General features: G+C 30.9%; 1 protein-coding gene and 1 long non-coding RNA gene across 2 annotated transcripts; both read right to left on the bottom strand.

Moving 5' to 3' along the window:
- Positions 1–1,896: 1,896 nt before the first annotated feature.
- On the bottom strand, positions 1,897–5,732 carry LOC126656421 (transcription factor KUA1). The gene is made up of 3 exons (XM_050350994.2): positions 5,145–5,732; positions 3,156–3,364; positions 1,897–2,698 (listed from the first exon to the last, which is right to left on the bottom strand). The coding sequence occupies exons 1-3, from the start codon at positions 5,449–5,451 to the stop codon at positions 2,183–2,185; spliced, it is 1,032 nt and encodes a 343-aa protein (XP_050206951.1). The 5' UTR covers positions 5,452–5,732; the 3' UTR covers positions 1,897–2,182.
- A 6,053-nt stretch (positions 5,733–11,785) lies between these two features.
- On the bottom strand, positions 11,786–12,617 carry LOC126656622 (uncharacterized). The gene is made up of 2 exons (XR_007633275.2): positions 12,105–12,617; positions 11,786–11,967 (listed from the first exon to the last, which is right to left on the bottom strand). It is a non-coding gene; the product is annotated as an uncharacterized LOC126656622 (long non-coding RNA).
- Between the last annotated feature and the right edge of the window lie 275 nt (positions 12,618–12,892).

Below are 12,892 nucleotides of genomic sequence, written 5' to 3'. Positions count from 1 at the left end.
CTTTAGGGGTATTTTGGGCATTTTTGAGAAAATAAGGGGCTTGGGACAGTTTTTTGGGACGGGTTGGGAAAAAAGTGCTTTAGTCGATCATTAAGTAAAGTTTAGAGGGTTTAACAGGCCAAAATTTAGTTCAAGGGCTAGGTGGTTGGAGTGTCATAGGTGATTATTAGCTGTTTGAAAATCAAACGTTATGACCCTTCATTTTTGTTCCTGTCAAAAATTTAGTCCTTCAGTCCATTTATGGTGTTGGCCAACTGAGTCAAACGACTAAATTAATAAATAAATAAATCTCAATGTAATCCTAAAATTTATATTTATAATATTTTCAATTAAAAAATAGATTATTATAAAATTTATTGAGTTAACTGCTTCAATTTAATTTTTAATATAATTTAATTTTTTCAAATATGTTTTTTTGTTTTAAATTTTTAAATTTTAAAAACTAAATGAAGTAAAAAAAATAAAAAATAAGGAAATAAAAATTAAATAAATAAATTTATTAAGCCATCAATTTTCATAAATTTATAATTTATATTTATATTTGTGTCAAAAAAAGATTTAAGAACTAAATTGGAATTTACAATTTTTTACTTAAGTACTTTAACTCAATTGACTAGCACCAAAACTGAACAGAAGAACTAAATCGCTAATAGAATTAAAAATGAAGGATCATATCGTTTGATTTTCAAACATAAAAGACAAAAATGTGAATTATAACATATGTGAAGAATCTAAGAGTAATTTACCCTTCATTTTATTTGGTTGAATTTCATATTTTATTTTGACAAAAAAAAAATTCATATTTTATAATTAAAAAATCAAATATAATAACTCTTCTTCTTTATCGAAAATGAAGTCGAGCAATTCGTATCTCTTAAACGCGAGTTCAAACTTAGAAATATTAATTCATTTGAGCTCGAACTTGACATAGCTCAACTCGTTTATACTTCTAATTTTGTGTCTCTTTATTCCATTTTTCAATCCATTCACAACCCACAGGCCAAAGCTAACAATATTATTTGGCAAATCATTTCTTTTTTTTTTTCCTTTAAGATAGAGTCAATTATGAAGATTAAACTTATAAAGCGTAAAAATCATATAACAAAAGACTTATATGTAATTTATTAAAATTTAAACTAATAAATAATAAACAACTTCAAAATACAAGCAATAAAATAATCGAAAACAACAAAAATCTAAATATAGATCCCGAACATTAACGCAATGATTTCGTTGAGAAATTTGCTCGTCCGTTGAAGCCTACTATTTCCGATCTTTATTTTCATTAAGACATTTAGATCCATAACCTTTCCATTTTTTTAAATCTATAAGACCTTAAATTTAAGACACCGTTTGGATTGAGGGATTTTGGAGGAACAAAATCTATGGATTTTGCATAATCCATGGATTTTATGGAAATCTATTGTTTGCTGCAACATAATACCATGAAAATCCATGGATTGTGATAATCCATCATCCTCTAAAATCCATCGTTTAATTGAGGTGGGAAAGTTGAAATCCATCATTTTCAATGAATGATGGATTGTATTACAATTTAAATATTCTAAATTTATCCCTATAAATCTATGAACTTTGTATTCAATCCAAACAGTGGAATTTATAAATCCGTTGATTCTACATTCCATAGATTTAAAATCCATCGATTTAGTAAAATCCATGGATTTTATAAACTTTCAATCCAAACGGTGCCTAAAGTTCAATAAACACTAAAAATTCTTAAGAGATCTAAAAGATCTAATCAAAAAAGGTAGGAAAGACCTTAAAATTTATTCCAACATGATAGAATCAAAAACCTGTATCAAAAATTAAATTTTAACAAAGACATTGAAACAAAGAGTAGATCTATAATAGTAATATAAACATAAAATCACAGCCTAAGAAGCAAACTAAAAAGAAATTTCATAAACATAAATGTTACAAATTCAAATAATTTCTGAGAATATACTACAACCACCTACCATAACTAAGAACATAAACACACTAATAATCCTAAGAGATTCTAAAAATATAAATAAACAAGAGATCTTATTATAGCATCCCACCAACAAATATATATATATAACTCAATGCCCAAACAGACTACACAGTGCACACTATTGTCTTGTATTAACAGTTACTAGTCAAGCTCCTACAGTTTCATGTCTGCAAATGCTGTTTTCATTTATAATGCATGGATCGGACTGCTGCTCGTGTTCATATTTGATGCATTAGACGTCGGATTAGCATGAAAAGCCGATTGCCTCGACGACCCTTCTAGCAATTTTAAGGAAAGAGAAGATGGACCTGCATCAGCAATAGATTCTCGTAAACTCAATTTTGACATGCCAACTAACTCGTCGACATTGATTGGCTTTTTTGAATGCACGGCTGTTGGTTTGAGAACTTCATGCGTCTCTGTCTTACTTGGTGCTGCTGTACTGCAACCAGGCCAAACCGGAAAAGCATACGGGTAGAAGGATGGGATATAAGATGGATATAAAACCGGGTAGAAGGACTGTTTACTATCTGGCTTTGGCGATACTACTTCTGCCTCATTGGAGTTGGTAGAATCCATTGATTCACATTCTTCATCTAAAGGAGGAGGAGCAGGCAATGAATTAGGATCGTCATTTTGAGTTTCGATCTCGGGATTGTCGATGGACAAGAAGTCTTGTGATGTCATTGGAATATCGACTGTCTGCAAATAGAAAATGGCCAGAACAACATATGCATCAGATACTAATTAGTAATGCGAAAATAAAATAGAACAAGATATATAGCTTCCACGTCTACAAATGAAAGAGAGGAAAAATACAACAAATGCAGTCTGGCAATAGAATACCGGAAAATAGTATAAGAAAATGAATGTTCCGAATTCCTAAGCGAAAAGTTTGCAGAAAATGAATATTCACACGGTCACAGCCAAATTTAAGTTATAAACACAGTACATAACTATATGATTTACAAACTAGTATTAAGAACCCTAACAAGACAATGCTGTCAGTTTCTGTCATAGCAAACACAATGGTTGGTCATAGACGAAATTTGCAAAATAAACAAAACAATTACTGAATAGGACGACAGGAAAGACACATCTGTCTGCATCTGCATAATCAGTTTATTAAAGTAAAAGGAAGAAAACAGATGGTGCTCACTTCATCAGCTATTATATCAAAAAGGCTGGATCGTCTTTTCCTCCTAGACACATTGCTTTGCCTGATGAAATACTTTTGAGCATGACTCGCCACCTGAGTAGGTGTCCTCGAAATAACATAGTTACGAGCAATTCCACGCCAATCACCTTTACCAAGCTTCTGCAGGCCAAGTAGAAACATCCTGTGCTCCTCTTCAGTCCATGGAACACCTGCACAAATTATTACATCATTCAAGATTGTTGTGCATATGCTGGAACAAGCAACATTATACTTAACACTACAGATGCCACATAAAATTCATAATTTAAACTGTGAACTAATTATGACTATCACACATCACTTTTAACTCAAAAGGAATCTTCCCATCAAATTTTCAGAGTTAGAATTTCCCAAAAACATGATTCATTATACATATTTATATCACAAGCAAACATATGAATCATTTAACTAAACTCTGAGGGAATCCTTTGAGTGATTACTTTGTTCTTTGTAGCATAACAAATGCAAGTCAGATTAAATGGGGTTTTGTTTGGCTCCAAATGGCATTAAATTTCCTCTAAGATATACAACCTCACAAAAAAGAACATTAAGTTAAATTTCATACACAGTGACATCTAAGCAAAAGAAACTACCAAAACCCTAATGCCAAAAATAATATCTGATTTTTCCACCCGCATGGTTCATTTCCAAAGCTATGAGGCTCAACAAAAAGCAATAGGCTCAAGTCAGACACTGTTGCTATATCCTATTTATTAGAGTTCGAATTGTTACCTAAAATATCTCTTCACACACTTTCTCCCATTCTTTCCATCTCTTATGTCCGCACTGTATGAGAGGAATTTCTTACACTAACACGTAGACACGATATACTATATAAACAATGGTCCACTCCAATTGAGTTGTCATGTTACCCTTTTATAAACTAATAGTCCTGCTGATTTTGTCTTGTAAGAATCAAGATTTAGTAACTTTTACAAGACAAATAAATCTCGCCAACTTTAAGAGGAATTAATCTAATTAGAGGAAAAATAAGTGCAACACAAATTAAACACAAAACAATCATTTGACAGTTCCCATTATGAAGGTTGATCTCCCTGCTTGCTCCTTATCCAAAATAAGATAGCAAATTTCAGAAAATCATACTTTGTTTTCTTTATTCGTACGAAGCACTAATATATTATCCTCAAGGAAGCATCTTATAATGATATTATTCACCTAAACAGACATGATTAGTACGTAAGTACAACTAAACTAACCTATTCAATACTTGCGTCAACAGCTCAATCAGAAGTCTTTATCGCTCCACCAAACCAGCATATGTTTTCAATAACCTCTCTAATCCCTCAAAATTGTATAGTTTCAGAAAATACATCAAAATTTTATATCTTTATCAAAAAAGTGCAATGGAATGGCATACACTCGCAAATATCAATTCTATCTTACTTGTTTCAAAGGTAAAAATGTCTATAGAAATGCACAAAACCTTATTACCACGAGTCAAATGAAAATAAAATAGTAGCTGCTTACAAAAACTTCTTAATCCAAATTTAACTTCAATATCCAAATTTAAATTCAGTTCGAAAATATATAGAGCATCAAGGCAATTTACCAGGCAGAAGAACAATTTATGTTAGACATATCAATAAGCAAAACACTCCTCATGCGGTCTCTGTCGACAATCGCATTTTGCAACTTAGATAGTATAGCTTGGATTTAACATTCAATACATTTCTCTAACACCAAAAATAAAATTAAAAAACATATCTTTTCACATTCTTATCCAAAAAAAAAAACATTTGCTTCTATTTGCCCAATTTTTATCCTTATTTCAATAACATCTCAAACAATTTGCAAGTGTAATTCTTGTTGAACACATAAATTAATCAATAATAATATCCAACTCTACTTTAAATGAGATACAGCTAAAAAAATTACAAATAAAAGTAATAAAAATAAGTAAACAAGTAAAAATAAATAAAAAGACCAAACCTTTTTTTCTTTCACGGCTAGCGGCAGAACCAGTAATAATGTCCTCAGAACCATAACCGTCAGCGGCGGCGCCACCGTCGTGATCAGCAATCTCCCCAGGAGATCCCGGATTATTCGAACCCAAACCATGAGCTCCGCCAGCACCACCCAGATTAGAAGACCCGGTGTAAAGACTCAAATTACCCATACTAGCACTTTTCCGGATCGACCCGTCGGTCAATCGGACCCCGAATAGCTTAACCCCGCGATTTGGACATGTGCGCGAGTTATGGCCGTTGTGGCTGCAATGAGAGCAGCGTCTAGTCATGGCTGATTTGGATCCGGATCTATGGTAAGATCCGAATTACATGCAACCGAATTTGTTTTTTTTTCCTCCGAGTGATCCGACTCTAGCTGGAGAAGATAAAGGAAAATGAAAATGAAAATTATCGAATTTAAATTGAAATCCAAATCAGCAAAAGGTGGAATTATTGATATGAAATAATAATAATTTATTGTGAATTTGGATAAAAGGAAAATAGTTTGATCCTTCCTTGTAGGGAAGTTAAATCTGTTTATGGTTAGTCAATGAAGACTTGCGTTGACTCCACTGATCACGCCTCCTGCGTATAAAGAGTGTTTATCGAATACATTAGTTGTGCCATGTCATAATTATAACAAGCCAATGAGGATTTGCGATAGAGAATCTTTTATTTATTATTTAATTTTTTTATTATGAATTTTTTCACATGGCTAACGCATCATTGGTTTGTTGCACGAATGATATAGCGCAACGGTTGCGTGCAATAATTTTTCGCATATAAATGAGTATTTGGAGGGTTTGCTTAAATCTTTTTTAAACTACCAAATAAATTAAGGGTGATGCTATTGGGATAGAATCTATCCGGATAGAAAACTTTTTTTTATTATTTAATTATTTAATTAAAAAGCAAATTACTGTTTTAGCCTTTTGTAATCTTTTTTTACCATTATTAGTTATTTAATATTATTTACTTTAACATTTACTTTTTCAAATTTTTCTACCACTTATCTTCTATCACCAACATTTATTTTTTCTCTAACTACTTTTTAGACTAGATTTTAATTTTCTCTCTCTATATAGTATTTATTATTAAAAAAAAGGTTTGAGTCATAAGTTTACATGAGATTCATCCAGTAATAATCATATTCGTTATTATAATTGTATATTTAATGGTTATGCACTATTTACTTGGCTATATATTATAATAAATAGAACTTTTGATATTTTATTGGATATGTAATGCGAATTGTATACAGTATTCTATTTTAACTTTTGTCATACTTAATGTTATATCTTTCAAAAATGATTAAACGTAATTATTTATTATTAAGAGTTGAATGGATATAAAATCATGAACAATTTAACATAATTCCGAATTTCACGAAGTTTAATTTTTTAAAATATTTTTTGATATAATCTCCATCATCGATTAAAAATTTAATCAATCAATACCGATATAAATGTCATAACTGATATCAGTACATGGTTTAGGAAAATCTTAAAATTGATAAATCATAAATGTACCAAATGCTGGTAATTTTAAAATGAGATCATCCGAAACAATATCAGAAACTAGTTTGTTTTGGAAATTTCTTTTTTGGTACGGGTCAGTTGGAGCTTTGGCTATAACAGTTTGATACAATTTTGCTACGAAAATTTACTTAAAATTCATAACTATACAAAGTAAATATTTTAGTTCGGTTCTGAAAAATCGATAGTCAACATATATTTTTCAATTTTGAATACTTCTAGTTTGGTCTTTGGTGCGGATTTAGGATCTCCAAAACTCATGCACAACTCTAATAACTAACCTGTAAACGACTCTTAAAATGCAAGTAAATTATTTTAATATTAAAATTATCAGAAATTATTAATTATTGTTGTTAATCAATAAAATATTTAATTGAATATTTAATTCAATTAAAAAAATTTATCTAATTTTAAAAGAGGTGAATAACTTATTTTAAAAATTCGATAGTTTTAATTATTATCAATATTTTATAAAATGATTGTATTTTTATTTAGACCTTGCTTGGTTGGGGGTAAATAGACTAGGGAAGTTGTACTTTCCGGGAAGTATCAATTTTTTTTACTTGGTTCAATTTATATGTTCTACTTTCCGGGAAGTTGGATGTTTGACTTCCCTTTGACTAGGGAAGTAACTTCCCTACCAAAACCCAAGAAAGTAAAACTTCCCTAGCACTTTTATTTTATTTTCCTAATTTAAACTTAACTTTTTTTTTCTTTTAAAATTCATATAAAAAATAATTGTATTTATTTCAAAAAATATATCTATATTATTTTATAATTATTTATAATAAAAATAAATATTTTTAGTTAATATTTTATATTATGTAAAATTCAAATAAAAAATATAATTTTTAAATTTTAATATTTAAAAACTCTCTCAAATAGTACTTGAATCGTAAAATAAGAATTAATAAGTAAAAATTAAATTATTTATTGCTCGATTTAAAAAAATATTTATTTATTTAATAATATAAAAATGATCAAATGACATTTTTATCTTATAATTAAAAATCAATTTCGTACTTTCCAGAAAGTAAAAATCAAAACAATCAATATTTATCAACTTGCTAGGAAGTTAACTTCCCAGGAACTATATTTCCCGGAAAGTTAATTTCCCAGGAATTGCTGTATAACGAAATAAGCGAGGCCTTAATGTCTATGGTAATAATAGTACTTGTTAAAGAATCATACTCCCTCCGTCCCAAAACAACAGTCCACTTTTCTCTTTTCACACAGATTAAGAAACACAATTAATGTTCTAACTTTTTACAATTTATCTTTATTTTTGTTTTTATACCCTTATTAAATGTAATGATCAATTTACTTATTAAACTAATGACATTAAATGTTAAATTTTAAATAAGGACAATATAGAAAAATCAACATCCTAAATTGTGATTTATTAGGAACATGGACAATTATTTGGAACAAAAAAAAGAGAAAAATTGACTATTGTTTTGAGACGGAGGGAGTAATATTTATTTTAAAAGCTAACTTTCTACAATTACTATCTCCGGTTAAACCTGTTTATGGGCCGGATTCGGGCCGGGCTCAAGCCGAGTGTACCAGTTTTTTTTGTTTTTTTAAATAAGTTTAAATTCGGTCAGAATCCATACCGAACTTTATTTTTATTATCCAAACATGGCACTTGCACTCTATTTTTACGGGTTCGGGCCGGAATTTTATGGGCCTTTATGTAAAATTAATAAAAAAAAGAAGCACAAGCCTGCCCATAAAATAACGGTTTTTTTGGACTTGGGCTGGGCTTTGAACCAAGATTTAGTTCCAAGCCCGGCCCTAAGAGTACGGGCTTGGGCGGGGCAGGTGAGTACCCATGCCATGAACAGGTCTTCAACCGGTCCATAATCGTTATTACAGTTGAGAAAAAAATTAGTTCATATTATTTGTCACTTTAAAATAAGAAAGCATTTATTGCTATTTTTCTATATTTATCCTCATAAATAAATAACTTGGTGAGACTAAAAAGGTTAGTAAAATCTAAAAATAGTAATAATTTATGGCATCTGTTTCTCTCGACGAGTTAATCTGTAAAATAGACGTTAGAACGTTGATCAAACATTTTCTCCAATAAGTATGCTAATGCTTAAGTCAATATTTTGTGTGTATAAAATTGCAGACTAATTGTTGGTCATTTACTGCAAGTGCATGATATCGCAACGCGTAATGAATTGGACATAAGTCTGGGTATCGAACCCACAAGGACGAGATAATTTAACAAGAATGAAATAGACTTTGAACCTCAATTCGTTTAGCAAAGAAAGATAGGATTTCAATTAAACAACTAAACAAAACAATTACTAAATACACAACTGATTTAATAACTAAACGATCAATTAATAAACTCAAAGCAAACGGCAATTAAACAAGATAAATCAAATGGATAAAAGGCGCATAGAGGTTTCTAATTTGTTCTTCACCAAGAATAGACCTGGATCTATTCTTCGTTGAAGAACATATAGAAAACGACGGCCAAAAAAAATTCCGACCGTGGAGGCGGCGGCTGCTGGAGAACGGTGGGGTGGTGGGTAGCGGTTAGGGATGAAGTGGGTTGATTAGGTTTAATTGGGTTGGAATTGATTGGATTGAGTTGTTTTAATTTTTTAATTTTGTTTAATTGAATTTTTGAGGTATTTTGAGCATTTCAGAATTTTTGGTGAGATGTCAGATGACACTTGACATGGGACATATTTTTGTTGGGCCTGACATTTTAAATTCGCTGCCACGTCACTATTTTTTAAAAAAAATGGTGATTTTTGGACTCAGTAGTTCTAGTGAACGCCGCCATAAAAATTAGGAGGTTTAACTATCATTTTTAAACATTAAAAGATTTAGTGATCAAAGATCTAAAATCGGGGATAAAGGGGGATTATTAGCCCGCACCTTTAATTGGATATATCAATTTTCATTTAGAGAATTTTATATATTATGTATTTTAGCCTTTTAGGTTATTATCAAACACCTTAATATTTATTTTTGAATTAATCAAATTAATATTAAAAATTAAACTTCGAAAAATAAATAATAAGTAGTAATAGTTTAATAATATATGTTATTTGTTATATTCATTGTTGTAATATTTTTTTTCAATATTTTGAGATGTGCCTCATTATCGGTTTATATATTACATAAAGCACGTTACTGATGACAATAATTTTAGACTTTATTTGCAAAACGATTTATATGAATATTTTAACAATTTAAGAATTTTGTTAGTCCAAATTCTTTTTTGCTATGAAACGACCAAATTCTTTTTCACATGCTTGATATACTTTTAATAAAGTTTGAAGGACTGTTTTGTATCTTTTACAACAAAATCAGTTGCAGCCGCAGGAAAAATGTCTTTTTTCATTCAAATTCAATTATATGTTTTGAAATATATTCACTTTGATTTGTTTTGATGTTTTATTTTTGACTAAGTTTTGAATTATATATGAGTTAGTTATATATTCTGTCTTGATAAAATATTTATACTTAAATGTTATTCTATCTTATTTTATCTAATATAAATTTTAAATTTGTAAATTTACTAAAGGTTGTAATCGTCATTTGATTTTTGCTATTAGATTAAATGACTTAAATATCCCTTATTTATTTCGGAAAAAGACTAAAATAGGTCCTTCTATCCGGATAGCTTTTTCCATAAATTAAATAGTTAATAGGTGAATAATACAAGTTAAATAACCGTTTTTCTCTCTCTTTCTCTCTCTCAGCGCCTGTAAAGAAAATAACCGTTTTTCTTCACGCCATAGCCAATGGCGAAGAGAAAGATCAAGAAGAAGGTGGTTATCTCATCGCAACTGAAGTCTGATGATGGTGAAAGTAATACAATGGTGGAGAATGCTGTTAAGGATAGTCCGATAGTGATTAATGAGGGATTTGAGAAAGTGGAGATCCAATTGGAATCGCAAGATCTAGTTGGGAAGTCACATAAACCTAATCTTGCTGATCTGGTTACTAATTCAGTTTCTGTGAAGAGTGTTGAGTGTGAAGTAAACAAGGAAATGGAGGAAAATCAAATTAGGGTTTCTGAGAAACCTAAAAATTGAAATACTCTGTTTGTGGATAATAGAGCTAGAAGCTCCAATAGTGAATTGAGGTATATTCCTCCTGCAATCAAAGATGGGAATCGAGTTGTTCATTTCAATTCCATTGATCTGCTTGATGAGGAGTATAGATGGAAGAATGCTTTAATAGGATGTGTATATGGGTTGTTTTCTAATATTGAGCGTAATTCTGCTTATGCAAGGAATAGATGGGGGAATGAAGGCTTAAGAAACATAGTAAGGATAAATGCTTCAATGTTTAAGTTTGAGTTTGACAGTGAAGACCAATGTGATAAGATTCTGGGAATGGGACCTTACACTTTTGATCAGAGGCCTGTTATGCTAAAGAAATGGCAGCCAAGAATGGTTATGGGCCCTTCTGCTATTACTACCATCCCTATCTGGATCCAATTGCCTAGTCTCCCTTGGGAATTCTGGACTTCAGATATGCTGAGCAAGATCGGCAGTATATGTGGGTCTCCTCTCTATTGTGATCAGTGTACAGTCAACAGAACTAAGCTCTCCTTTGCTAGGGTTCTTGTTGAGATGGATATCAATGGTGAGTTTCCAGAGAATGTAATTTTGCAGGATGAACAGGGGAATTGTTTCTGTCAAAAAGTTGAGTATGAATGGAGGCCTCAAAAGTGTCTAAAATGTAATAGATTGGGTCACACTACCAGTAATTGCAGAACTGCTATCAAGAAGAAGGACAGTACTAAGACTGAACCAGCTATTACTAGGGGTGAGCATCGGTCGGCTCGGTTCGGTTCGGTCCCGAATCGACCAAAACCGACCATGCCGAAATTGTCTAAATCGTGAACCGAACCGCAATATTTTTCACCAAAAACCGAAATTTTTTTTGACCGAAATTTTCGGTCGGTTCGGTTCTGTTTCGGTTTTTTAATTCGGTTTGGGCTTTTTTATATGGCCCAACACTTTTATTCTGAAATTAAATACAAGATGAACACAAAATCTTATACACTCATGAAACAGAAAGAACAAATTTATATTTAAAGAGATGAAGATCTTTACAATTAAAATATAGCCACATGAAATAAAATTACAACTTTGAATCAAAAATATTACAGCTAACAATATCAGCAAAAGAATTAAAAAAAATGTATACAAAAAATCAGTAAATCTCATTCAAATAAAGCAATAATAAATAGGAGGATTTCCAGCAACTTCATCTTCTTTAGGATCAGATCTGTCAAATACAAAAATAAAGAATGAATTAATAAGAAGGTATACCAATAATAAATTAAACCAAAAAAATAAAACATAAACAGTTTTAATTTCATACCCATAACACAAAAATATTAAAGAAAAAGATTAAACGTTTACCTGGACTTCAAGCAAATTTCGATTTCGAAGGCATATTAATAAATTTCAGAAGCAACAAATATGACCTTCCAGCAAATTAAAGTGCTCATTCGTTAAGGAAATTGTGTGATTAGGTGTTATTTTGAAAGACAATAGCAAAAGAAATTGATAAAATCAATTAGAAAATAGGGTTTAATTTGATGAGAAAGTAAAACAAGAAGAATAAGAAATTAAGAATAGAGGAGAGAACAGCGCAGTAGAGTGAAAAATGAGAGAATTAGGGTTTCAAAGTTATAAGGAGTATTATATATGTCAAGTTTAGGGGTATTTTTGTGATAGAAATAAACCAAATCAGACCCATTATACATGTGGCCTTATACCTCAAAATGACACTATTTTAACTGGTTCGGTGTTATCGGTTTTTTGGTTATTTCGGTTTTTGACAATCTCAAACCGAACCGAACACCAAACTCCAAACTTCTATTTATCTAACACCGAACCAAACCGTTTTAACCAAAAAATCGAACCAAACAACAAATTTCGGTTCGGTTCGGTTCGGTTTTTCGGTCTGGTTCGGTTTCTGCTCACCCCTAGCTATTACTAAACATGATAGCCCTACTAATGTTCAGATGTTGCCAAGCCAGGAGGATGCAATTATTGACCAGATTGTTAATAATGTGTGTCTGGAGGAACCTAAGTCAGCAATTCAGGTTAGCCATAATACTTTTGGTAACTTGAGTAATGAGAAAGGAATGTCTGTTGCTAGTATAATAAGTGGAACTAATAAGACTTTAGGAGTTATTGGGGAA

This window comes from Mercurialis annua, linkage group LG7 (assembly GCF_937616625.2).
Source record: "Mercurialis annua linkage group LG7, ddMerAnnu1.2, whole genome shotgun sequence".
NCBI classification, from domain to species: domain Eukaryota; kingdom Viridiplantae; phylum Streptophyta; class Magnoliopsida; order Malpighiales; family Euphorbiaceae; genus Mercurialis; species Mercurialis annua.
The sequence above is the reverse complement of the archived record's forward strand: the minus strand, read 5'-3'. Positions and strand labels throughout refer to the sequence as shown.